Source organism: Lytechinus variegatus, chromosome 16 (assembly GCF_018143015.1).
Source record: "Lytechinus variegatus isolate NC3 chromosome 16, Lvar_3.0, whole genome shotgun sequence".
Taxonomy (NCBI): domain Eukaryota; kingdom Metazoa; phylum Echinodermata; class Echinoidea; order Temnopleuroida; family Toxopneustidae; genus Lytechinus; species Lytechinus variegatus.
Window position 1 is genome coordinate 23,220,580 of NC_054755.1, and position 27,943 is coordinate 23,248,522.

The following is a 27,943-nucleotide window of genomic DNA, read 5'->3' on the forward strand; positions in this document are numbered from 1 at the left end:
CCAGTTTTGGAGACTAGTTTTCTTTGTTTACATTTGCGGCAAAAGGATTACCTTGGCGGCAAATAAAAATGTGATAAGCAGATTCCTCATGAAAATTTACACCTTTTCACCGTCTACTTTAAAAATTCACCGTCTACTTTTGTTTTGATAAGGATTTTTGTTGTCATCCACACACAAAACAAATGGGCTTCTGACCTCAGCGAGACAAAATTTTGGGTGGAAAAAATTGTGTTTTTGTTGGTGTTGTTTCTTTTGTCCTTTTGCTAAGCAAGTCTCCAATGGACCAATGTGGGAGATTGTCTCCCCTATTGGAGAGAGTCTCCCATATTGGCCGTGCGCCTCTACTGATATAGGCTCTGCAATTTACCATTATGACGTACTTGCAAGCGCTCGGATCCAGCGTTGTCTTTATTATGACGTATATTGTGCGCGCGGATCCTCATGAAGCGTATCTCTTTATACCCGGGCTTTATCCGCATCCACAAATGCCCGGATGTGAGAACAGGGAAAATACAAAGGTATATTTTGCGTCGTCTCTGCATGCAAAGTAAATACGCACATTGAGATCGAGGAAAATACAAACAATAATATACCTACCCTTCCCGATATTCAGAAAAATGTAGGGCAATACGGTTTTGTAAATGACCAGCTCAGATGTCTGATACGGGTGATAATTGTTTGTATCACCATACATGATATAAAATGATGTAATATATCATGAAATTGTATAAAATTTGATTTAAAAACATTAACGAATCTCATTCTTTATCATAAATTTCAGAAACACCCTGCTTACAGACTGAGATGCCAAGTTAAAAAAAATGTTATGCGTGAGATTTTCATGACTCGACGCCTCTGTGCGCGCGCGGCCAGTTCACTCGTACGTACGTTGCGAAAAGGCGCGCGCATGAGATATAGGCTCCAAAACACCATGCGATGCGATATGCACGCACGCGATTCATCGTACGCGTATTACGTACTAGCTGTGCGCTGACTGCACTCTTGATTCGTCTCGCGTGCCGGGCTAGACGCGAAGGCGGTCGACCAGTCGTATAATCTGGCGAATAATGCTACTTTTTCTCTTTTTTTTCTGTCGGGTCCCGATGCGTGAGAAAAATGGGTGCCATGCGTGAGATCGTGAGACGGACCCTGAATGCGTGAGTCTCACGCACAATGCGTGAGACTTGGTAGCTCTGCGCTTAGCCTTAGGCTATAGCGTATCATAAAAGATGAGCGACATGAATGACAGTCCTTGGAAAGACCCTTTCGTGCAATCGGCCTCTGGACCTTACGACGTAATTTGGCATACAGTACTCACCTGACAAGCGTGAAGTATGGTCAAAATAATTCTCCGAATAAATAGTTAAAACAGAAATCAAGCACTTAGTGACTTACCATGATTATATGGATGAAGGAACATGGCAAGACTTCCATATGTCCCCTCCACTAAAATTGAAAAAAAAAATATCTAAGAGATTCAAGAAGGAAAAGTCGGATACATACCAAAATATGGCTTTATTCCGTCAAAAATTTGAGTGTGTGTAATTCCCAATGGCATCGGTTTATTTAGTCAGAAAAATAAATGCCCAATACTCTTGGAGAGTAGACTAGTCGTAATATCGGTTGATAATTGTTATGAAACCCATGGCTTTCAACAATTCCTGCTAAAAAGTGCTAGCTCAGTGAGTAAGGCGACAGACTGGAGATGCTTCGTTCTGCAGCGAGAGGTTCGAATCCAAGTTCCCACCGGAAGTAAGAAGAAAAAAAAGAAGAAAAAAGAGAAAGACAGAAGGGGGTTTTGGGGAAGTAATTTTTTTAAATTAGTGGAGGGGACATATGGAAGTCTTTCCGTACTTGAATAGAAAGATGATGAAAAATGGTAAAAACACATTTTCAAAGTCTTAATCTAAAAATAATAAAATAGGCCTAGCCTAGGTCAAAATAGCTCATCAGTGATTTTGTTGATTTCTCAACTTTTCCCATAGAAAGAAAACACACGTTCGGTAATACGATACCTTTATCAGGTGACCAAAATATTTCACATCCGAAGAGGGGTCCGATTGGAAGCTAATATCAAATGGAAAAATGATTTCGGCAAATTTTGTACATATTTATATTTTGTAGGTAGGGCCTAATTGTGTATTTATGGTGAATTTTATGAGAATAATAGGCCCTATTTTTAAAATGATTGAATTCATGAAAAGTGTTCGGTAATACGATCCACTACCATACTTTAGATCGGATAAAACGGGGAAGTGAATTTGCGCAACAGCCGAGGTAAGTCACTGTTTTTGTTCCTTTTAACTTGATTTTTGTCAGTTTTTGGCAATGCCAAGAGGGAATATTGATTTGCATTTTGTTCACGTTAACTTTCAAATATTTTTATTCATTAAAGACAAAAATTGAAGAGCCCCAATGGGGGGATTTTGCATTGCAAGTCCCCTAAATATGGTGGCTGCACGATAGCGAGCCATCTGTGTACAAGGAGAGATTTTTAAAAAAATGTTAAAAAACTCCTTGAAACAGACGGCTGCCAACTGTCTAGCCCGGGCTAGCCAGGCGGCTTCTAGAAAATCATTTACTGACGTAGGCTTAGTCTTTAGAACGCAATGATGATGATTTTTTATATACTGTCATATACTTCTTCATCAAAGTTTGGAAGCGGTACGTAGATGACACATTTACGCATACGGTAGATCTGCTGCCGATGGCCTTTTTGAGTCATGATATGAATTCGCAGCACAGCAGCCATTCATTTGTTTCACCTAAATCACGATGCATCGGACTACACAGAGCATCTGCAACGTTGGCGATGAACCAAAGGAAACAAGGTGGTGGCGTAAACATCGGGCAAGTCTCTTCCGTCTTGTCATGATATTTTTCTCATTTTTGTCTCACTAGCTCACCTGCGTAGCAGAGTGAGACTACAGGCGCGGCTTTTCCGACGGCGGCGTTAACATCAAATCTTAACCTGAGGTTAAGTTTTTGAAATGACATCATAACTTAAAAAGTATATGGACCTAGTTCATGAAACTTGGCCATAAGGTTAATCAATTATTACTGAACATCCTATGAGAGTTTCATGTCACATGACCAAGGTCAAAGGTCATTTAGGGTCAATGAACTTAGACCATGTTGGGGGAATCAACATCAAAATCTTAAATGTCATCATAACTTCGGAAATATATGGACCTAGGTCATTAAACTGGGACATAAGATAATGAAGTATCACCAAACATCCTGCATGAGTTTCACGGCACATGACTTAGGTCAAAGGTCATTTGGGGTCAATGAACTTTGGCCGATTAGGGGATATCTATTGAATTACAATCAAAACTTCAAGTTTTTGGATCTGATTCATGAAACTTGGACATCCTGTGCTAGTTTCAGGTCACATGATCAAGGTCAAAGGTCATTTAGGGTCAATAAACTTTGGTCGAATTAGTGGTATTTGTTGAATTACCATCATAACTTTGAAAGTATATTGGTCTAGTTCATAAAACTTGGACACACATAAATGGACATGTGGGGCTAATATGTATTCAGAAGATATCACCGAAACCTGATCTGTTTGAACCAAACAGAAGTGAAAATTTGTCCTTTTACTAACAAATTACAGAGTTACTCCAATTTTTAGGAAATATGAACATTTTAAGAGCCTTTCATGAGTATGAACCATGAATTTTGACAGTTTTATGAGAGATTTCTGCTAGGATTTAGCCAAGCTTCGTTCTCGCAGCCAGTAGAGAATTTACCACGTGGGTTTTGTGGCTGTACTGTATATACTCTAGTAACACTTACGTGCGATTCATTCTGTGTGTGTTCTGTGTGTGAATGACAGAATTTGTCGGGGGGGGGGGGAATGGTTTGCAGTGAATTTGACAATTTCTGGAAAAATTATTGGCTCAACAATGGTTTTTATTTTGCTGGTCATGTCGGACCCTTAAAATCTTGCTATTTTTGGAAAAATTACTGGCCCGACAAATGACAATGATATTTTTAATGGTCATGTCGGACCAGTAAATCTTCCTATTTCTGAAAATCTACTGGCCCGACAGCGATTTTTACCGGTCTGGGACCGTCGGACCGCCGCTAGTTTCGAGCCCTGCCTTTAGTTTTATGTATCATTCGCCAATATTTATTATTATCTTGATTTTGGGTAATATAGCTACATTGGGCAAGCAATTCTCACAGTAGAATGACCAAAATTAGGGTCGATATGATATTGACCCTAATTTTGGTGTTGGCACTGGCAGTGGCAGGCAAGATAATCAGTTTAGAAAAAGAAATGCAATAACAAGGTAGATCAGTTCATGTCAAAGAGAGAAAAATTTCAACGGTTTTTATTTCGGCGATATAAAACGTGTTATAGACCACAAAATGATTGCTTAATTTTTGATAAAATGATTTTATTTCAGCTGGTCAAATGCTGATTTTAATTATTAAAGGTCAAATCCACCTCAGAAAAATGTTGATTGAAATCAATAGAGAAAAATCAGACAAGCGCAATGCTCAAAATTTCATCAAAATCGGATGTAAAATAAGAAAGTTATGACATTTCAAAGTTTCGCTTATTTTCAACAAAATAGTTATACGAACAAGCCTGTTACATCCAAATGAGAGAGTCCATGATGTCACTCACTATTTCTTTTGTTTTTTATTGTTTGAGTTATACAATATTTCAATTTTTACGAATTTGACGATTAGGACCTCCTTGCCTGAAGCACAAATTGTTAAAATAATGGAATTCCACCTGTTCAGGGAGGAATGAAACTTTATTTCACATGACCATGACGAGAAAATAAAAATATTTCATATTTCATATAATAAAATACAAAAGAAATAGTGAGTGAGTGATGTCATCAACTCTCTCATTTGGATGTAACTGGCTCGTTCATATAACTATTTTGTTGAAAATAAGCGAAACTTTAAAATGCTATATAATTTCTTATTTTACATCCGATTTTGATGAAATTTTCAGTGTTATGCTTGTTGAAATTTTTTCTTTTTATTCAAATCAAGTTTTTGTTGGGGTGGACTTGTCCTTTAATAATTAAAATCAGCATTTGACCAACTGAAATAAAATCATTTTATCAAAAATTAAGCAATTATTTTGTGGTCTATAACATGGTTTATATCGCTGAAATATAAACCGTTGAAATTTTTCTCTCTTTGACATGAAATGATCTACCTTGTTATTGCATTTCTTTTTCTAAAGTGATTATCTTGCCTGCCACTGCCAGTGCCAACACCAAAATTAGGGTCCTTTAATATCAAAAATTTTAATGTAGAAATCAGTAAATAATGATAATTAACTTACCAAATGGACCTCTTTCTGCTCATAACATCAGACGTCTTTGCTCAGTTGTGTGTGACTTTGTTCTGAAAATGAGCGCGCATGCGTCATGAGCATGCATTTCCAATTCAATCGGCCGATATATCTGATATTTGGGATCGTGCCATATTTGGAAGGGCATCAAATTTTTCGCCGTAAGGAACTCCCATGGAGGCCATCGCAAAATTTTTTTGCGATAGATCGAACATGTGCGATCTCGGCAGGGATATTTCTGACCTAAATCACTTCCCCTTTTATACAAGATTTTTTTATCATCGATCTTTTGGAGTCCATAATTAACAAGGGTCATAAAGAATCTCTGAAAGTCAAAATCATGGATTTTACCCCTTGATTTGATTTCTGGAATATTTTTTTTGAGCAGCAACTTGGAGCTATTGTGTGTAGTTCAATAGCAGGTGGCTGTTTCATAAAGCTGTTCTTAAGTTAAGAGCGACCTTAAGAACGACTGGTGATCCTTTCTTATGCGTAAACCATCGCCAATGAACATTTTGGTTGTATGTCATTTGTCAAGAAAGCATCACCAGTCGTTCTTAAAGTCGCTCTTAACTTACGAACAGCTTTATGAAACACCCACCTGGTATGTTCATTTATATTTATGCATGCAAGTCCCTGTGGTAATGGAGAGGGAGTTGAAGTCATTTTCGTCCAATGTTTGGAACCGTCTGATGTTTTGGGACTTTACTCTAGATCTAAATGTGCTTTTTGGGATACCATGTACAAGCATTTTGCTTTTCGGTGTCCCAAACCATCATTTGATTTTATCATCTATTGTACATTGCTATTTTGATATGTGTTTTATGGTTGAATAAATAAATACAAACAAATACAAATATTGGTTAGACCCTTTTGGCCGAAAATTGTGGGTTTATTTAAGAAATACAATTGCACTTAAAGGGGTGGTCTAGGCTGAAAATATTCATAGCTTAATACACAGAGTAGAACCCACTGAGCAAAACGCTGAAAGTTTCATCGAAATCGGATAACAAATAATAAAGTTATTGAAGTTTAAAGTTTAGCAATATTTTGTGAAAACAGTCGTCATGAATATTCATTAGGCAAGCTGCTGATGTCACATCTCCACTTTCCGTTTTCTTATGTGATCATATTTTTTCATTATTTCATACTTGTGTGAATAAAATGATTCCCTTATAATGAAATAAGTTGCAGCAATAAATATCTAATGCAGTAAATCAGTTGTCAATCCAATTTTTTCTAGTTCTTGGAGGAAAAAATTTGAATAAACCTAATTTCATATACCGGTAATGAAATACAAAAGAACAAGTGGAGACGTGACATCATCAGCCCACCTAATGAATATTCGTGACGACTGTTTTTACAAATATTACTAAACTTTGAAATTCAATAACTTTGCTATTTGTTGTCCGATTTTGACGAAATTTTCGGCATTTTGCTTTGTGAATTCTGCTCTATTTTTTAAGCTATAAATACTTTCAGCCTGGACCACCCCTTTGCACAGGAAAACAAAAGTAGAGGAGCATTTACTCACAGTCTGTTATTGTCGCCATTCTCGCCATGAGTATAGAGGGCGACAATAGAATAAGCAGTGCTAACTTAGACAAAAAAATACTTGCATCAGCTGATAAATATCGTGAATTTTGATATCATAAATTCACGTGATACACCATATCGAGCCCCCTCAAAACTTTTGGCTCATTACGCCACTGGGACAACCCCTTCAACAAAACAAACAAAAATCAACTTTGAGCGGCCAATTGGGGAAAATAAGGGTGATAAAATTGTTTGCCCCCCCCCTTATTGGCGGAAGCTGGATCCACCCCTGGAAGGAATGGGGGGGGGGGATGACGGAATCATGCCTCCAGCCTTCAATACATCTGAAATAGCCCAGTCTCTTTTTTGGTGTTAAAGTTTGCAAAACTTATGATTGTATTATAAGCTGCTAGGTTAAAGAAGTTCAACAATCCTATGTTGAAATTTGAAATATTGATATGTTTCATCGTGTTTCGTTATCACAAATATAATTTCATGTTAATAAAGGTTTCACTTTCTGTTTAGTTTCATTCTTACAATTCTTTCTTTTATTTGGCAGAAAACCGTACGACCAGACAACATCTCTCTTCAGTCTTTGTATACACTGTAAATCTTCATTTACTGAAGTGGAACGGGTGAGGCTCCCAACATGAATTCATCAGAAAGTGCTACGGGTGGGACTTCTAACACGACTACATCAGAAAGCGCTACAGGTGAGACTCGAAACATGAATACATCAGAAAGCGCTGCAGGTGAGACTCGAAACATGAATACATCAGAAAGCGCTGCAGGTGAGACTCCAAACAGGAATACATTAGAAAGCGCTGCAGGTGAGACTCCAAACATGAATACATCAGAAAGAGGTACAGGTGGGACTCCCAACATGAATTCATCAGGAAGCGCTACGGGTGGGACTCCTAACATGAATACATCAGAAAGCGCTAAAGGTGACACTCGAAACATGAATACATCAGAAAGCGCTGCAGGTGAGACTCCAAACATGAATACATCAGAAAGAGGTATGGGTGGGACTCCCTACATGAATACCGGTACATCAGAAATGTGTGGTATGCCCATCACGAATTCGTCAGAAAAAGCTTTCAATGGGATTCCCAACATGAATTTATCAGACTGTGCTATGTGTGGGATCACCTTCGTAAAAGGGGCGAAGGGTTATGGTCGGATTAGACTAAGGAGATGTACTACCCTGGGAATAGCCCAGAAATTCTGTCGAGGGCCTGTGTGTTTGGACAATTTTGTGTGCCGAAAATGCGAGCGCTTCATGAAGAAAACAAAGAAGCAAAAAAGTTTTTTGATAGCTGAGAAAAAACTTTTGAAAAATGGGGCTCATTCAAAAGGTTTACAATTACCTGTTTGCTCCCCATCGCAAAATGCTGATAGTGGAGTCCAACAGAAACCTTGCGCTCAGGAAAATGAGGGAAGAGATAAAATCGAATCACCCACAAGCGCGGTTCCCATGGAGACTGGTCCTGAGGTTCAAGATTGGGATGATATGGAAGAAGGAGAAGAAACCCAGAAATCACAGAGTTCAAGTCGATCCTTGCCAATAGATAAAGTCATTGCCTACCTGACGGAGTACAAATATCTGATCGGGCTCAGGGCTCTCAGTAAGGTTTCTGCAACAGCCAAGCAAGCACTGATAACTGTAGTGGCAGAAATAATAAAAAACGAGGTATGTGAACTCTTTGTCATGTTTGAGAGGAGTAAAATTTTGTTTCGAAGGACAATGGGGAGCAAATTTGAATATTTCATATAAATACAAAAGAAATAGTTGGTGATGTCAAACCCCTCATTTGCATACTAACTCACTGATAAGGATGTATAATTATTGTGAAATCAAACGAAACTTAATGTTTGATTGATTGACTGTTATTCAAATAAACTTTTTGTTGGGGGCTTATTTGTCCTTCAAATGTTCAAAGGAATGGGAAGTAGCGAAATTGTATTGGAGAGTGTTGGGAGATCGTATTTGCATTAAGAATAGATCTATATAATACTGAATTTCATTTAACAAAAATAACAAATCTATTGAAATAGTATTGCTTTTATAAAACATTTGCAATTCAATGCAAGAAAGTCCAGCCGTAGAATGCTCGGGGAATATTGGGCCTTACAGTTTTAGACTGCTCATCAAGTCCAACAGGATTTCAAACAAGGGGGCATCCCGATAAGAAAACTGAAAATTTGCTGAGATGGTTCGAGGCAACTAAAGGCTACTGAGTAAAAAACGCTTGACATCTTTATATGACAGTAAAAAACAAAATAATGTTAAGTTTTTTTTTAAGTACTCAAACTAATTCTTAAGGTACAAGAGGTAAATAGAAGTTAGATAACAGAAGAGAGGATTTCTGTTATTTTATTTTGAACAATGAATATGATCCGTATTTCTGAACTCGGGTTTAGATTAAACCGTAGTTTAAAGTTGTGGTTTAACTATGGAGAGCCAATTGGAGCACAAATCCGAACAGTTCACATTCAATATATTAACTCATCTGATACCCAAATTGTTCATAATTGTCTGGATATGACAACTGAAGTATTTTTCTTCATTATGAAAGCAAAAGGAAACAAAATAGTAAACATAAAAAATATACAATATAAACAGAATTTTTCAACTTTTGGCTTCCCACAATTTTAGCACAGAGTTAAAACATGGTCTAGTTAAATCTGACTTCAGAATACGGGTCGATGGATTTTATTTTCAGATAAAATCACAACCAAAGATCAAGGCATTTCAGCAACGTATCAGCCACTCTGCAGTCTCTTCATTTTCCTGGGTAAAAGCGATGGAGGAGGCTCAGGAGAGCTTACCAGCCACAGTCCAATGTATCTGGGCTATGCTACCACTCAAAAAGAAAAGAAAATATGATAGGTATGGAAAACATTGCCACTTGGTCTACCCCCACTCCTACTTTCCATTTGATCTCCTCCCACATGGGCCAATATTACTTGATCTACATTATACAACTATTTCTTCTCTACAAACTATTTGGTCCAATTGTATCCTTTCTACCATTTTGTCTATTTTCCACTTCGACTTCCGCCATTTTGTCTGTTGTGAACCACAGACAGTTTTTATTGTCTCACCTGCAGAGCAGAGCGAGACTATGGGGTCGCTTTTCCGATGGTGGCATCGTCAACATTGAAATCTTAACGGAGGTTAAGTTTTTGAAATGTCATCATAACTTCAGAAGTATATGGACTTGGACATAAGAGTAATCAATTGTTTCTGAACATTCTGCCTGAGTTTCATATCACATGACCAAGGTCAAAGGTCATTTATGGTCAATGAACTTAGACCATGTTTGGGGAATCAATATCAAAATCTTATCCAAGGTTAAGTTTTTGTCTCACCTGCATAGCAGAGTGAGACTACAGGCGCCGCTTTTCCGACGGCGGCGGCGTCAACATCGAATCTTAACCTGAGGTTAAGTTTTTGAAATGACATCATAACTTAGAAAGTATATGGACCTAGTTCATGAAACTTGGCCATAAGGTTAATCAAGTATTACTGAACATCCTATTAGAGTTTCATGTCACATGACCAAGGTCAAAGGTCATTTAGGGTCAATGAACTTAGACCTTGTTGGGGGAATCAACATAAAAATCTTAACCTGAGGTTAAGTTTTTGAAATGTCATCATAACTTAGAAAATATATGGACCTAGTTCATTAAACTTGGACATAAGATTAATCAAGTATCACCAAACATCCTGCATGAGTTTCACATCACATGACCAAGGTCAAAGGTCATTTAGGGTCAATGAACTGTGGCCGATTTGGGGGTATCTGTTGAATTACAATCAAAACTTTAAAAGTTTTTGGATCTGATTCATGAAACTTGGACATAATAGTAATCAAGTATCACTGAACATCCTGTGCAAGTTTCAGGTCACATGATCAAGGTCATAGGTCATTTACGGTCAATGAACTTTGGCCGAATTTGGGGTATTTGTTGAATTACCATCATAACTTTAAAAGTATGTTGGTCTAGTTCATAAAACTTGGACGTAAGAGTAATCAAGTATCACTGAACATCCTGTGCGCATTTTAGGTCACATGACCAAGATCAAAGGTCAATGAACTTTGGCCATAATGGGGGTATCTGTTGAATTACCATCATAACTTCGCAAGTTTATTGATCTTACTTTTGAAACTTGGACATAAGAGTAATCAAGTATCACTGAATATCCTGTGCAAGTTTCAGGTCACATGATCAAGGTCATGTGAGGTCAATGAACTTTGGCCACATTGGGGGTATTTGTTGAATTACCATCCTATCTCTGTAAAGTGTATTGGTCTATTTCATAAAATGTGGAAATAAGAGTAACCAAGTATCACTGAACATCTTGTGTGCGAGTTATAGTAGTTTTCAAAGTCAGCACTGCTGCTATGTTGAATCGCGTGATGAGGCGGCCAGAGGCATTCCACTTGTTCAAATTGCTCTCATTTCATTATTTTAATGTGGATGATATGTCATATCTAGGTGTCAAAAGGTCATTTTACATATTTCATTGATCACAGAATAATGCAAGACTAATGGTGCGTGAACCACTTTGTTTCCCTATTAAATCAACATTCTGTCTGTACTTTTCAGTGATGTTGCTCGAAAGGCTGTCCAAATGCTGAACATTGCCCTCTACACTAGATCCCGCAACTACAAGTTTGTACCATCGTCTGTTGCTTTAGAACTCTTCAAACTACAAGCAAGCAAGAAGGTTATCAGTACATTTAACCACATTGCGATATCCCAGAGCAAGTGTGCAATCAAGGGCAATCTCAATGCCATTAGAAAAGAACATGAACAGGAACTTCTGAACTGGAAAGAGTCTCAGGTAAATGATTGGTAATTTTTTTTAATTTTCCCTGTTTTATCACTCCCAGTGGCCTTTACTAGTGAATAAAGGCCACCGCACTCCTTACGACCCGACTGGTGTTCGACTGGCTTGCGACTGAGTGAGGGGAGATGTGACGTCACAGCGCTTGTCAGCTTCAGAGTCGCAGACCGGTCAGAGACAAGTCGCAAGGAAAATCATAAGGATTTGACATGTCGAATCCTTAGACTGGATCGCTAGTTCAATCCAACTTCCAGTCAATCAGACAGCACAGTTGCACAACGCGTATATTGATAACACGCATACGCAGTAGTAAGCGCACTTTCTCAGTTGCTATGCCAAAAAGCAAAAAGCGCTTGCATGAGTCGCAGATCGGATCGCAAGGTGTGCGATGTCGAGGCTTATGACTGCCTTGCGATTCACCTCCCCTCACTCAGTCGCACGCCAGTTGCCGACCAGTGGGGTCGTAAGGTGTGCGGTGGCCTTTACAAGAGAGAGGTTCTACTTGCGAGTTTTGGGTGTAATTCGAAGCCGATGTTGTATAAAAAGATGATCGATCAACATTTTACATCTTTAGTGTGCATTCATGGTGTAACCAACTTCAATGAATTTGAAGGAAATATTACCAATGATGTGATTGCATTTATGAAAAGTATTTGGGCACATGGCTGTTTATCATGTTTAATTTAGATTCATGTCTAACTAAAATAGGCATTAACTGTGGAGCTATTCAAGTAAACCACATAAGTCATATTTGCCCAAGTAGGAGGATTTTTTTTTTATCTTGGGCAGAATGACATGAAGCTGTAGCTCTATTTAATGTTCTTACTGATGTTTTTGATGTAGCATTCTATACATCAGGGCGCTAGATTGGCACTTGCCCGATTGCCTGGTGAAAGTAAAAGTTAGAGTCAGGCAAGTGATTTGAAGTAAAGACCAAAACTACCTGTCTGAATTTGGCAACCAAAATTCTCACAGTAGATTGACCAAAATTAGGGTTGATAAGATATGATATTGACCCTAATTTTGGTCATGGCAGGAAGATCATTTCATGTCAAAAGAGAGAAAAATGTCAATGTTTATAAAACTGCAAAACTTTCTTTTGAAGAGGTAAAACTTTTTTTTTTCAAGGATTTTTTCATGCAAGTGAAATAGATTTTGGGGCAATTATATTCCAACTATTTGTAAATTTACTTGCCCAACTGGGCAAGTGCTTCCAAAAAGTTGTGTAGCACCCTGCATTTGAATGGAGTACATTTAGATAAAGATGGCATAGAGAACTCTTCATGAATTTCTTTTTCTTTTTTTTCTGATAAAGGAAAAAATGCAAGCTGATCAAGGATCGCAAGACGGCCAAAGGCATGATAGTTATGGCTTTGGCTACAGCCGTGTCCAACTTGGAAGTGAAGCAAATGCAGCAGGCCACTCAAACACACAAACTATCTGTTTTGCAGTCAAAGATCGTGCTTATAAGAAGCCTGTGAAAAGACATATTTTAGCCGGGAGAGCAACCAAGGTGCAAGTGCCGGCTGCAGAACTTGATCCCTATACGTTTCTCCCATCCCCCGAGGTCTTCGAGCGCAGAAGATCGAGGGCTGTATTCCTGGTCAAGCACCTCATTGCCAAGCACCTGACGAAAGTCCAGCATCTGAAGGAGATGATGCCTTCCAGGATCCTTCACAGCCACACCAAAGAAATGGATGAGAAGTCTCAATGCGTGAGTTTGACTTGAATCCAGACAAACAAAAAATAATTAATTTTGGGGGGATTTACTATTTATTGTCGATGGCGGACTGCATTTGCATATTATGCATATTAATGAGTCAGAAAGAAGAGGATCAAGGGTATTTGAATTCCAGTTCATCGTGATTTAGCCATGAACCAGAATAGCCTGGTGGTTAAGTCGCTGCCCGGAAAGCAGTAGATGGCAGGCTCGAATCCCACTGGTTCCAATTTTTTCTGACTTATGATTTTCATTAAAAGATCGAGCATGCGATCTTAATACATACATGTAGGAGTAATGCCGAAAATTTGTTTACAAATTATAATTTCCTCCTATTAAAGCCCCTTTATTTACTTTCGGGGGCTTCTTGTCACAACATACTGCCTAAATTTGCAACATTGGATAAAGCTTTAAAGTTGCAATGAATGGGGATATTCTGGGACTCTTTCTTCATTATTCAGCATTTCAGGGCTGAAAATCGCCAGAGCCCCTTTATATTTTTTCCTTGCTCGACACAATTCAATTCAGAATTGGTATTGTTTTCATACACCATCACACATTCTATTAAAAAAGCTTGTGTACAAGTTCAGTGGAAGGCATAAAAGTCGGATGATACAAGTGATATACAGTGTACTTGAAATTTGCCGACTTTGGGGAAGACTGAGAGAGACTGACAGTTTGTGAATTATTTTTAGGATAAGTAAAGGGTGACACGACATTTGCTCCCGTGACAATTGCTCTGATTTTTTTTTTAGATGTAGGGTTACTGTTACAATATGGTTATATGTTAAGTTTATACCCATCCGTGGGACAGATTCCCCCGCTCCCTCACAAAATCATACGTCCGCGAAATCTACTGGATTTTATCATCCCAATGTTGGAAGCTCTGGTTGAAATTGGTCATTCGATTAGTGTGTGGAATTTAGAACGGAGCAATTTTCGCCAGAGCAAATGACCGTCATCGTTCTGTTGATGGAGGGGATGCCGCAGAGCCAGATGAAGTCTCAGCAAAGCATATCCCTGATAGAAATATACCTATTTATCGGTCTAGGTAAATGGGTACCAGCAGGAAGTAATTCCTCAAAAAGCTGTGAGCACTGGAATCGTTAGACAAGCTTAGCCAGGGTAATATACTATAGGAGCACCTGGAGCACCTAGCAAAGATGGATACGTGCATTCTACAAATCCTTTAGTTCATCATTTGTTGTATTGAAATATGAGTACTATTGTTACATGAATCCCTTTTGTCTCCTTCATTCACTAGGTTACTCTCGGCGTAGTTGATGCTAACCCAGGCTCCACACAGGGTATGATATCTGTCCTTGAACGTTTGCAGAATTATATGCCTGTGAAGGAAGGTAAGCCGACACCATGCTTACTGAGTGGGGACATTGAGCCCATTCTTCATGCGCAGAGGCATGCCTGCAGTGAAGGAGAAGACGGGGATGGTCGCTTTGTTCCCATATTTGCCTGCCCTCAAGAATATCAAAAGGAACTTCTCCATGTACAAGTAAGAATAATGCAATGCAAATTACATAGTTAAAGGACAAATCCACACCCCAAAAAAATTGATTTGAATAAAAAGAGAAATATTCGACAAGCAAAACAATGAAAACTTCATCGAAATCGGATGTAAAATAAGAAAGTTATGACATTTTAAAGTTTCACTCAATTTCACGAAAGAGTTATACGCATATCCTGGTTGGTATGTAAATGAAGAGACTGATGACGTCATCTACTCACTATTTCTTTTGGATTACATGAAATATTCTAATATTCTCCTCATTGTCAAAAGAAAGAATGCTTGATTCCCCATGAACATGTGGAACTAGCATTGCGTATTATGCTATACGATTCAGCCAAGTTGGTCCCTGTTGTCAAATCTGTTAAAAATATTGTATAATTCAAATGAAGAAAAAATAGTGAGTGACGGACATCATTGACTGTCTCATTAGCATGTCAGTGAGTTGTGCGAATCACTGTTTTGTGAAAAATAAGTGAAACTTTAAAATGTCATAACTTTCTTATTTTGCATCCAATTTTGATGAAATTTTCATTGTTATGTTTGTTTGATTTTTCTCTATTTATTTAAATCAACATTTTTTTTCTTCTGGGGTTGACTTGACCTTTAAATAGGGAGTGATATAACATCAGGGCCTATCTTGCAAAGAGTTACGATTGATCTAATCAATCGTTACATTCTCTACAGGAAATATGAACAATGTCCTTTGTAAACAAAGAGAAGCACAGTGAATTTTTAAGAAAATTATGAGTGCATGAACATTCATCATAGTTCAGAAAGTATTTTGAACAAACATGCATAATAGATGTTTACGTTGCTGGCCATCCATGGCTGTGATTGATCGGATCAATTGCAATTCTTCGAAAGACGGGCCCCTGATCTTTTAAAGGGGAATCCAACCCAAATAAAAACTTGTTTTTATAAGGAAAAGAAAAATCAGACAAGTTGATAGGTGAAAATTTGAACAATATTGGACAAACAACAAGAAAGTTATGAATTTTTAAAAGTTGTAAATATTGGTAATCACTATACCCATGGAGACTTCAAATTGGCCGCATATGGGATGTCATAGTGATGTAAGGCAAGGACTACTCTTCCATGTACTCCAATACATATTATGGCTAAAATGTCATTTTTCCCAAAAGTTTTATTTCAAATTATATTTTTCTTTCATGAGGACATACTACAATATACTACCTGGGTTATATTTAGATTACTGCCCCAGGGGAATGGGTACTTAGGAGAAAACCACAAATCCCTGATAATAAAGTACATGGCCTATGGGAAAGTTGTCCTTGCCCCTTGTCATAATTTACTTACACAGTTGCCAATTTGAAATCTACATAGTATTAGTGATCTCAATATTAAAGCAGCTATAACTTTCTCATTGCTTGTCCGATTTCTTTCAAACTTTCACCATTCTGTTTAATTTATTTTTCTCCTTCCCAACATAACATTTTATGGCCAAGGCTGGATTCCCCTTTAAGTGCAAGCCTCATAATAATGTACTATTCAATTCAATTCAATTCAATTATTTATTTTCCACTTTCAATTTCATATTTACAATTATAATTCAATTGACATTGTAACATATTACAATCACATTTGAAGTACATACAAAAAATAAATTACATTCTAAAATTACAATAGACAATCATCAGATCGAGATATATAAATATTTGAAAGGGAGGGAGGGCCAACTAAAAAGCAGAGCTTGTAAAATGTAGGCCCCCCTTATTGTTTTAATTACTTTTTTATAGCAACTGAATTGCCTTTTTTTGTAAAAAACGAAATAAAACAAACAAACAAAAAACGTAACAATATTTACATTATGGAATATATACATTATTATACAAATCATATGCATCATATTTTAAAATATATATATATGAATCATTCACAGTGTATACAAATTATTAAAGGTTTTCCACTTAACACTGAAGGCTTAATTTGAAATTGATGAATTAAATATTTAGTAATAATTCAGGAGAAATAATTTAAGTCGTTTTTTGAACATTTGTATAGAATTGCATTGTTTTATATCAATTGTAAAGGAATTCCATAGTTTAGGACCCATAAATATAAACGTTTTTTGAGCAAATGATGTTCTGTTCAATGGCAAATGAAAAGAGTTTGCTTGGCGAGTGAAGTGACTATGAATGGAAATATTTTTTAAAAACATATCAATTAGAGGCAAAGGTAGTTGTTTAGTATTGAGCTTGAACATAAACTGTCCAAGTTGAAAAGTGTACAATTCTTTAATTTTCAGAATTTTATTTTTTAAGAATAGATTATTTGTATGTGCCCGGAAATCTGCATTATTTATTACACGAATAGCTCTTTTTTGCAATATAAATATTCTATCGATCAGCCAATTTGTTGCATTACCCCAAGCGATAAGTCCATAATTTAAGTAAGGGAGGATTAATGTAGAATACAAGGATATCATAATAGTGTGTGGTAAGAATTGTTTTAATTTACCAAGGATGCCAGTATTTCGAGCCATGATTTTGCAGACATTATCAATGTGCGGTTTCCAAGAAAGCTTGTCATCTATGATTAGTCCAAGGAATCGAGTGGATCGGACCCTTTGGATGACAGTACCATCAAAAATTACATCACTTGGTAAAGCTTCAAATTTATTACTAAACAGCATATAACTAGTTTTATCAAGGTTTAGTGATAATTTGTTTGCTTTTATCCAATTTGCAACGTTTTTAAGTTCTTGATTTAACATTTGCGTCAATTGTTTTGGATCATGATGTGAGAAAAATATATTTGAATCATCAGCAAAAAGAATGAATTGAAGTAGCCTAGACGACTTTTCAATGTCATTTATATAAATTATAAACAAAAGTGGACCAAGAATACTGCCCTGTGGAACTCCGCAAAGGACAGGCTTGTGTTCAGAGAAATTGTCATTAATTGAAACGAACTGGGAGCGCCCTTTAAGATAATTCCTAAACCATATCAATGGTTTTCCCCGAATGCCGTAATGTGATAGTTTGAAAAGAAGGATGTCGTGATCAACAGTATCAAATGCTTTAGAAAAATCTATGAACAAACCAACCGTACTAGAAGACTGGTCACTTTCTTTGGCAACCTTTTGAACTAAGGAAAGTATTGCATGAGTAGTGCTACTCTTTTCTCGGAAGCCATATTGAGTATTAGAAAGAATATTGTGCTTATGAAAGAAATTTATTGTACGAATGTGGACCAACTTCTCAAGGATTTTGGACAAAGTTGTTAGCAATGAAATGGGTCTATAATTATTTTTTAGCTCTCTATCACCCTTTTTGAAAACAGGAATTATTTTCGATATTTTCATTGATTCTGGAATATGTCCAGATGATAAAGACAGATTGAATATATGAACAAGAGGATGAACAATATAATTCATAGTTTTTTGTAGAAGGTTGTTATCGATTCCATCAAATCCTGCACTCTTATTCAATTTCAGCCCATATATGATTTTGATTATTTCTTGTGGGTAGGTAGGAGAGAAAAATAAAGAACTTTCGTTTCTATCAGTCAGATAGTTATGAAAAGAGTGATCTGTTGGTGGTATATGGCTAGCGAGGTTAAAACCTACATTGGAAAAATAATTGTTAAAAATATTTGCCATTTGAACTGTATTCTCAATTATAGCATTATCATGCCTAAGCTTAGTAATCCTAGGATGCTTTGATCCATTGTGAAGGGTAGAATTAATTATCTTCCATGTTCGCCTTAGATCATTTTGACAGCGATTAAATTGGTCATGATAATATACCTTTTTTGCTGTGCGGATGACACTTGTAAGTACATTCTTATAACTGGTATACTGAATCCTTGTTTGATCAGTACATTTAGACATATGTTTATAGTACAACCTATTTTTTCGATTTATCGATCGCAGAATCGAATTCGTAATCCAAGGAAGTCTTGGCGACTTCTTATAATTTTTAGACTTATGTGTAGAAAAAGGAATATTTCGATTTACGTGAGACATGAAAATGTTAATGAAATTATCATACGAATGATTAACATCTTCGTTATTAAATACATCATGCCAAGTTTCTTCCTCAAGGCTTAACTTCAAACGATTAATGTTTTCATCACTAAACACGCGTCTTTTTGTGAAATCACTGGGGGTATTATTTGGTTGAAATTTATCAGTGTAATGCATAAATATCGGAAAATGATCAGATATATCTGACAGAACGATTCCAGCATTAAACTCTGAATGTATATTTGAAAAGAAGTTATCAATGAGAGTTGCTGAAGTTCTGGTTATTCTAGTGGGTTTAGAAATGAGTGGAAGGAAGGAAGCAGAGAGAAATGTCTCTAAAAATTCATGTGTGGAAGTATTAATATTGCTCGATAAAAGATCATAATTAAAATCTCCCATTATTATACACCTTTTGTTTTGAACAGAATTATGATTTAATAAATTATTCAATGAATCAAGAAAATCAGTATGGTTGCTTTGAGGTGGCTTATAGATAACTCCTAAGATGGTTTTGCATTTATTTCGGTCAGTAATTTCGATAAACAACGTTTCCAACGATTCACTTAAGAATGACATGTCTTCAATGATAACATAATCAAAGTGATTCGGTACAAAGAATGCAACGCCACCACCTATTCTATTTTCACGATTTTTTGAAAGCATATCATACTATGCATGGATGGCGATCCATGTTTATTTTGTGGGGTGAGGGGGGCCTGGGGATGCCCCCTTGTGATTTTAAAATTTTGAACTGGGGCATATTGGAGGTGGTCATTCGAAGGTAGGGGCAAATTTTTGAAATCACCTTTGTTGCCGTAATTTTTCTTTCTTTCTGAGTAAAAGTCTGCCATTGGCTGTGACTCAAGGGTTTTGATATGCATGCAGCATCCATGTTTTTGTTGATCTGTTAGGTCCCTTCTATCATCATCATTATAATAATAATAATAATAATAATAATAGACAGTTCTTGTATAGCGCATAACACATTATAAATAACGTCTCTATGCGCTTCCAAAGGACTTGGATATTATTACCCTGGCTTTAGCCCCGCAACCTTTTACAGCGCTGTGGCATTTCAAGGAATAAATTCCTGCCAGGTACCCATTCACCTCACCTGGGTTGAGTGCAGCACAATGTGGATAAATTTCTTGAAGGAAACTACGCCATGGCTGGGATTTGAACCCACGACCCTCTGTTTCAAAGTCCGGAGACTAATCCACTGGGCCACAACGCTCTGGTTTCCTTGTAATTCCAAAATACTCAAATGTTTTAGGAGGAACGATCCTGTCCCCACGCATGGAATGGACTTCTGAAATAACATTAAAAATTGTGTCGATTCTTTGAAAATTTCCATTTGCTTCTTGATCATTTATGCTAATATCAATAATTATGATGGTCCTATAATAATCGTGATAATATCTTTTACCCAGGGTAGCCACTTCAATTCTGAAAACTTTTCTCCCAGTGGGCCCTGCTTAACAGAATAATGTCATTATCCTTTGCTATAGCATGGCTACCTCAATCTGGTGCTGAAGCATTCAAGATTTTTTCTCACTGGGTACCCAGTCACCTCACCTGGGTTGATTGCAACAAAATGTGGGTAAATTTCTTGCTGAAGTTAAACATGCCATGACTTAGAATCAAACCCCAGTACCAATGAATGTTAGACAAAGAGTCGAACCACTAGATCAAAATGCCTTTAATACTCATGGATCTGGCGCTAGTGATAAGTTATAATTTGTGATAATGATATTGATATTAATGAATCATTTGAAACAGGAATCAAATAAAAAGTTCTTCAAAGCATCCAGTATAACTGATAGAGGGACGATCGCCCAGCTGCGGAACCAGTTTAATCTCAGATTATTCAAGAACGAGACCAATGAAAGATATCAGCATGCATGGGATATGTACGAGGTATGTATGCAAGGCATCTATAAAAGTCAGAGTCGTGTCTTTGTTGCAGGAGATTTGTTTCAGTTGTATTCAATTGTATGTGGCCCGACTTTCCCCAAAACCAACAATTGCTGACAGAGAAGGTTCTCTGTAAACTGCCTAAATAGTTTGGTCTCCAAGTAGTAAAAAAATGGAAAATAAGTTTGTCTAAAAGAATAATTCTTCTTCCGACTGTCAAAATTTAAGTTGTAAATACTTGTAAAACAGACGAGATGCCACATAAACTTTTGTTTGACACCACTTCTTTTCCAGACTGCTTGGAAGTTTCAAAGAGATTGCACACCTCATGCATGAGTGAACCTCAAACTTCTAAACCTTTTTTTTTCCTTATTCTTTGAAGCTCCCACTGAATATCTTCTGTATTTAATCAATAACTTATGAGGATTATTTTTGAGCAATTTTAACTTGTTACACATCATTTCCAAAGCCTTTGATGTGCTTTTTCAAGCTCAGGAAAAATCCCAACATTGATTTGGGTGGTTTATGATTGGATTGAGGGTGGCAAGTCACGTATGTATCCTGAATTGTCCACAACACTCATTCTAACAAGCTAATAATATTCCATGGTAATTTTTTTATACAAAATGATTAAAGATTGGTATATTTTTATCATGATACGATGAAAAGATGTGTATTACAAACATTGCTCCTTATTTTTTTTCAATTGAGAATTCAACAATATTGACAAATATCGTACATTAACGATGTATCCATGAATTTAACTTGTTATGAGGCTCTTGAAGGGGGGGGGGGGGAGTTCACCCTTATGATTTAGTTGGTTTTATAAAAGCATAGAAAAAAGGACACTGTGCTGTTATGCTCCTAAAAATTTCCTTTTTATAGTTTTTCACTGAACATCATGTCCTATTGTGTGCGATGAAATTCTGTGGAGTGACAAAGTTTGAAGATTAACTAGGATTTCCAAGGGAGGGGAACGCAGCACAGCAGGTCCTTTAAATTAATCACATTTTCTATTGCTTTAAGAAGTTACAGAATCACACATCCTATTATGTGCAATTAATTAAATACTGTTGAGTATTCAGTTGGGCATTCAAGTGAGCTCCATTATGTTTCTCATATTTTCTTTTGCACTACAGTTTGTGACAGAATCACACATCCTATTGTGTGCAATGAAATTGTGTGGAGTGACATCACTTGAAGATGAACCGGAAGGACTGCCAAGCAATGAGAATGATGCAAAGCAACTCGAGTGGTTGACTAACCTTGCACATCGAGTGGTGGACTTCTGCTGGTCTCCTCCAGAAAGAGAAGATGTACACGTAGCTGCCGCATCATATGACAAAAACCTGAAAGACGTTGCGGAAAAAGCCCTTCGATACTGTCGTTGCAACGCTCGTGGTAATTCAAGTTTTTCGCATGTATAAATGATTCAGCCCCCCCAGTCTTCTTAGGGTTAAATGTAGAGGAGAGTCAGCGAGAGATTCAAAGAATAAGGAGAAAAATTAATAATTCTGAAGTTTGGGATTCACTCAAGCATTAGAAGTGGACACTGCAATCTTAGTGAAACTTCCGACCACTTCATATAACAGTGGTGTCAAAGTTTTATATTTTGTCTTATTTATTGAATTATTGTTTATGTTTATAAGCTAATCTATATGTAGGACTATATTTTTATAGGCCAAATTAGTTATTTACATCGAACATTGTGTGAGGGAGAGGGTGGTACTGGTTTATTTTCAAAATCTTGGAGGGATAATGATGTATGTCCCAGGATATGAGCCAATGGAATATGATACAATTAGCAATTAGATCTACCCTAAAGAGGTAGAAAACTGACCAAAATTGTGTGGTTTCTCATTCCTTAAGTGTTCAAAATAAATGGTCTGAAAATATCCTTTTTGCCATAATGATAATACTTAAAATGATTTTAGCCTCTGAGTAAGTATGTATAGAGAATTTTTTTATTGGAAAGGTACTTTTTTGGGGGTATTTGGTAACATAAAAACTATTATGGTATGAATGTAGTATTATCATTCAAGTGGGTCTACACAACTATGCAATGCTTAGAATGTTGCATTGTGGGTCGGAAACCTTTGCCAGCTTTGAAGGAGAATGAAATCTTTGCAACAAGATAGCTTGTGTGAAAACAGAAGAATCAAAGAAACAGATCAACAAAGGTAATGAGCATTAAAATATTGTGATCACTAATGCTATGGAGATCCTCATATTGGCAGTGCGACAAACATGTGTGATGTTACTTGTGAACAACTCTCCTCATTACTTTAGTACATATTTCACTTAAATTGCCTCTTTTATCACATCTATCAGTAGATCATGTCTTCTTTCTATAGGAGGGCATGTAATACAGACTTTTAAAGAATTCATCATGGATAAAGAATTTGTATCACCGTAAGAAAAAGCAAAAGAGACATTTTGGAGGTATTTTATAGTCCATCAAAGGGAAAGTTGTTCACATGTGACATCACACATCCTTGTCGCATTGCCAATAGGAGGATCTCCACAGCATTAAAGATTGCAATATTCAAATGCTCGTAACTTTTTCATTATTTCTTCGATTTTTTCAAACTTTCTTTGTTCTTATTCTTTGATTTTTCAACAGAAGCCTACTTGTTCCAAAGATTTCATTCCCCTTCAAGTAGCTGAGGACTTGAGGCGGTGCTTTGCGAGGCTGCTTGTTGGTATTGGCTTTAACTCCCTTCTTTCTGTATATACTTTATACTAACAGAGAAGTCAGATGACATGGTCTTGTGCTGCGCCAGAACATGCAAGCATTCCTGGTTCCACTTAGACTGTTTGGGACTGAAAAAGGCTCCGGACTCGGAAGATGACTGGTACTGCTCCAAGAAATGTCAAAAGAGCGCATCCTACATCTACTGTTTCTGTCACACGAAGCAACCGGTGGGGGTGAATATGGTCCAGTGTCACCTAGCGGAGCAGTGTAAGAAGTATGTGTGGTACCACCAAGATTGTGTGTCTACTAGCACGGATGCTCCCTTACCAGGTAATATAATGATAATAATAATTGCACAGCATGTCCACAAAAATGCTAATGGCACTCTAGATGGGTATAATACTAAAATGACAAAACAACATTGTTTATATTCTTTATTCCTGTAAACTACAATTTATTCTACATCTGAATGAAATTTTATGTAATATTCAAAGAGAATGACCACTTTGTCGTTGTACATCAGCAAACTTCTTCGTTCTAGATTCAAGCTTTGTTATAGATCAAGTGGCGCAAATTATATCTATTTATGTTCAGCCACAGGCATACATCTGCAAGGATTTTCTTTTGTTCGGACTTTGGGATGACCTATTCATTTACTCACCTCTGATGAAAAGATATAGTTTGTACCACTTAATATAACTTAATTTTGGGTAGCTGAACCTGGGGCCCGTTGCATAAAACTTTTTACCTGAGAAAACTCAGGTTGTTTTTACCGGAGTTTTTTCCCTGTGTTAAAGTCAATGGCAGAAATCAGACTACCCTGAGTTTTCAATTTTTACCAGAGTTTTCTCAGGTAAAAAGTTTTATGCAACATGCCCCTGACTGTATGTACTGTTCTAGAAATTCAAATTTTTAAATATGTTTTTGTCATCTTCACACCTCATTTTCAAAATTGGAAGGTGTTGCTTCTCCTAAAAGAGCAAAGGGATAGCGATATGAGTGGATTCTTTATCTTCAATGTATTATTTGGAACTATAGTGTAAAATTTGGTGACATTTAGGTGGATTTTTACTGAGTATTAAGGGTTTAAACTCAACGTTGTGATTTTGTTGGGTCTAAAAATGCAAAATTATCTTGTTTTGTATTTCTCGAGACCTTTCAAATGGGTAAACTTCCAAGCTTGATGGCAAAAAATCAAGCACATGAACCCATGTTACTTTTTGCATATTTGGAATTTTTAGGTGGTAAAGTAACTCTGCAAAATTTGGTGACAATGACATGGATTTCAATTAGCTGTGGAACGTCCGTAATACAAAACTTGGATTGAGAGGTTCTCTTATGGGTGCAAAAAGAAGGCACATGTCTCTATGTTCAATAGACCATATCACATAAAATTTAAGCCAGTTACATGAAATAAATGCTTTTACTTACAAGTATGAAATTATATACATAATGTTATTTTCAAATTATGCTCAGAGTGCCTTAGCATTTTTGTGGGACATGCTGTACTTCTCTAGTTCTTATGCATATTATGTATCTTGTGCATACAGTGTATATCATGGACCGTTTAACACCTTTGGGCACTTCCAAGGACTTGGAAGTGCCCTGGCTTTTACAATGTAACTATGCACTTCAATATGCCAAACCACACCAAGTCTCTCAAGTATGAAACAGTCTGCTTGAATGATATCAATATTCAGATTCTTAATTCTTGTCTCTCTCTGTTCTATTTCCAGACACATGGTACTGTTCTGAGGAATGTGCGCTTGAAGCTGAAAATGATGACCATGTGCTGAACCACACCAAGGCTCTTATGTATGAAGGTCTATGTCATCTTATCAGACGTCAAGCCGTTAGTGAGGGTAACGGACCGGCCATGGTGGATGACTGGAAGGCTGATATGCTCAACTTCCATGAGTGGGGTCATTGGGAGTATCTTGCTACTGGGCATTATTTTCTTGCATGTAAGTAAACATTAAGGTTTAATCCTATCTAGCCCATAAGGGGGGGACTGAATAAGCCCCCCCCCCCCCATCAAAATTTATAGGTTTGGGAGCTTTATTCAGTGATTTACACCCAATTCTTATCGCATTCATTCATTAATTAGCATGATTCATTTATTAGAAATAGATTTAGGCAACTCTGGAACAATTAATAACACAATCTGGGACATTATGTCATGGCTGAGGTGGGTGCCGACTTTCTTTGCGATCAACGGCAACATAATCTGGTCAAAAAATAATTTTCGACTGGTGTGAATATAAGGACTCCTGGAATGTCAAATTGTAGAAAGAGTTTTCTAAGTTAAACTCTTTTTGGGACCAGAGAAATTTGTTCGACAGCTCCAAACATATGTCTTACATCAGGGCCCTGACTTACATACAGTTGTGATTGATCCGATCATCCACACCTATGGAAAGCCAGCAACTTCATGTTTGTTCAAAATATTTTCTAGATATGCCGTATGTTCATACATTCATTGTTTTCCTGAAAATTCTGTGGCTTCTCTTTGTGTTACAGAAGACATTGTGCGAATTTTCCATAGAGAAAATTACAACACTGATGGGTATCCATGCAGTTCAGGTTGATCAGATTCATCGTAACTCTTTGTAAGACGGGGCCCAGGTTGAAAAAGTTGCCTTTGAAATTGTGTTTTGTGATGCTTCAATATTTTAACTTGTTCATTGTGTCAGGTGTTGAAGGGTTTGCTGATCCAGAACTTCAATTCAGCTTCCTTTGGAACAGAGTTGCGAACCCCAAAGGCACGCCGGGAGGAAACGTTGGATTGGACGCTGTGCATGAATGTGTGAATTTGGACAATGCCGGTAATTATCGTTTGCATGGTTAATAACAATTGTAGTCTTGCCTGCATGCATGTATGGGAAGTAAGCCTTTTTGCGCCTCTTTTTCCAATGTTGGCGGAGGCTGTGGCAGGGGTGAAATGTCATCAAAACATAGGAAGTATATGAACTTGTTTTATAGAAACTGGACATAAGGGTAATCAAGTGTCACTGATCAATTGGCATAAGTTTCAGATCGTGTGATCAAGGTCAGAGGTCATTTAGGGTCAGTGAACTCTGACCATATGTGGTATCAACATCTAAAAGTTGATACATGTGGATGTTCAACAATTTCATTCTTTGCAAGTATCATTCAAATTCTTTTTTTGTAAAGCTAGTGCTTAATAAAGTTAGGAATATGGAAGATTAGTTTGAGTCGGGTATGTTAAGTCCCTGTATTTATGCACTTGGCTCATAACGTTATGTGATTTTGTTTAATCCTCTCTCAGGAGTAATCAAACCTCCTGGAGGGAGTATTACCCCAGACCTGCTTGCGAGATATGCTCAACTGAAAGGGCCATTTGGAAGAGATCTTGGTACCCTCTTTGCAATGTCAGGCCCTGCGGAAGAAAGATCAAAGAATGCTAAGACTGACTGCTATAACCAGGGCATCCAGCGTTTCACCAAGGAGTACCAGTCCGATGCCCTCTTTGACTACATTCCAGGAAGGGAGCACGCAGGCTTTGGTGTCTTTGAAAACAGTTGTCAAGTGGAGAATCCCAAGCAGTTAGGACGAAAGTTGCAGAGTCTTTCAGCTGAATTGGACGTGTGGAAAAGTGTTACTACATCGTGCAGGGAAACGTGAACAATGCCCTCTTTGACTACATTCCAGGAAGGATGCACTCTGCCTTTTGTGTCTTTGAAAACAGTTGTCAAGTGGAGAATCCCAAGCAGTTAGGACGAAAGTTGCAGAGTCTTTCAGCTGAATTGGACGTGTGGAAAAGTGTTACTAAATCATGCAGGGAAACGTGAAGTTAGCCAAGATGTGAGCCATGGGTTGATTTGACAGTAAAAAAAAACTTATGCCAAGGGTTTAATTTAGATACCTTGTCAAAATTTCAGAGCTGTGTCTTTCCTGAAGGAATCCCACAAGTGGCTCTTCATTACCACCCATTCTCACATTTCATTGTTCTCCTAGTCGAAATGCTGGAAAGTTGCTATTGAAAGACTCATGGGCCCGCATTCTGAAGTCGGGTTGAACTTAACTCAGGTTTAAAGTTGTGGTTTAAGTATGGATAGCCAATTGTTACATAAATCACTAACAGTAGAGATATCATATTTCAGCTCATTTCGCTCCCAAATCATTCATGATTGTCTAAGAGGCATAAATAGATGATTGTCTTCACGACCGTTGAATCAGGAAAGCACAGTAAACATACGAAACATACAACTTAGTACAAATTTTGACACTTTTGGCTTCCCATAGTTTTAGCACAGAGTTAGACCATGGTCTAAGTTAAACCCGACTTCAGGATGCAGGCCGAAGTGCCTTTACTGAGATTCCTGCGACTTTTGATGAGTTAGAATTCAGAAAGCTA

At 37.2% G+C, this 27,943-nt stretch overlaps 1 protein-coding gene across 1 annotated transcript in view; it reads left to right on the top strand.

Annotated features, from left to right (window-relative positions):
* Positions 1 to 27,640, top strand: part of LOC121429649 — a 28,421-nt gene extending 781 nt beyond the window's left edge. Inside the window, exons 2-12 of the mRNA XM_041626791.1 lie at positions 7,425 to 8,558; positions 9,592 to 9,758; positions 11,483 to 11,720; positions 13,039 to 13,437; positions 14,708 to 14,953; positions 20,736 to 20,873; positions 22,010 to 22,271; positions 23,620 to 23,895; positions 25,302 to 25,529; positions 26,259 to 26,390; positions 26,855 to 27,640. Of these exons, the coding sequence (XP_041482725.1) occupies positions 7,515 to 8,558; positions 9,592 to 9,758; positions 11,483 to 11,720; positions 13,039 to 13,437; positions 14,708 to 14,953; positions 20,736 to 20,873; positions 22,010 to 22,271; positions 23,620 to 23,895; positions 25,302 to 25,529; positions 26,259 to 26,390; positions 26,855 to 27,210 (3,486 nt within the window). The 5' untranslated portion in view covers positions 7,425 to 7,514 and the 3' untranslated portion in view covers positions 27,211 to 27,640. The remainder of the gene's footprint in view (positions 1 to 7,424; positions 8,559 to 9,591; positions 9,759 to 11,482; positions 11,721 to 13,038; positions 13,438 to 14,707; positions 14,954 to 20,735; positions 20,874 to 22,009; positions 22,272 to 23,619; positions 23,896 to 25,301; positions 25,530 to 26,258; positions 26,391 to 26,854) is intronic.
* The last annotated feature ends 303 nt before the right edge of the window (positions 27,641 to 27,943 follow it).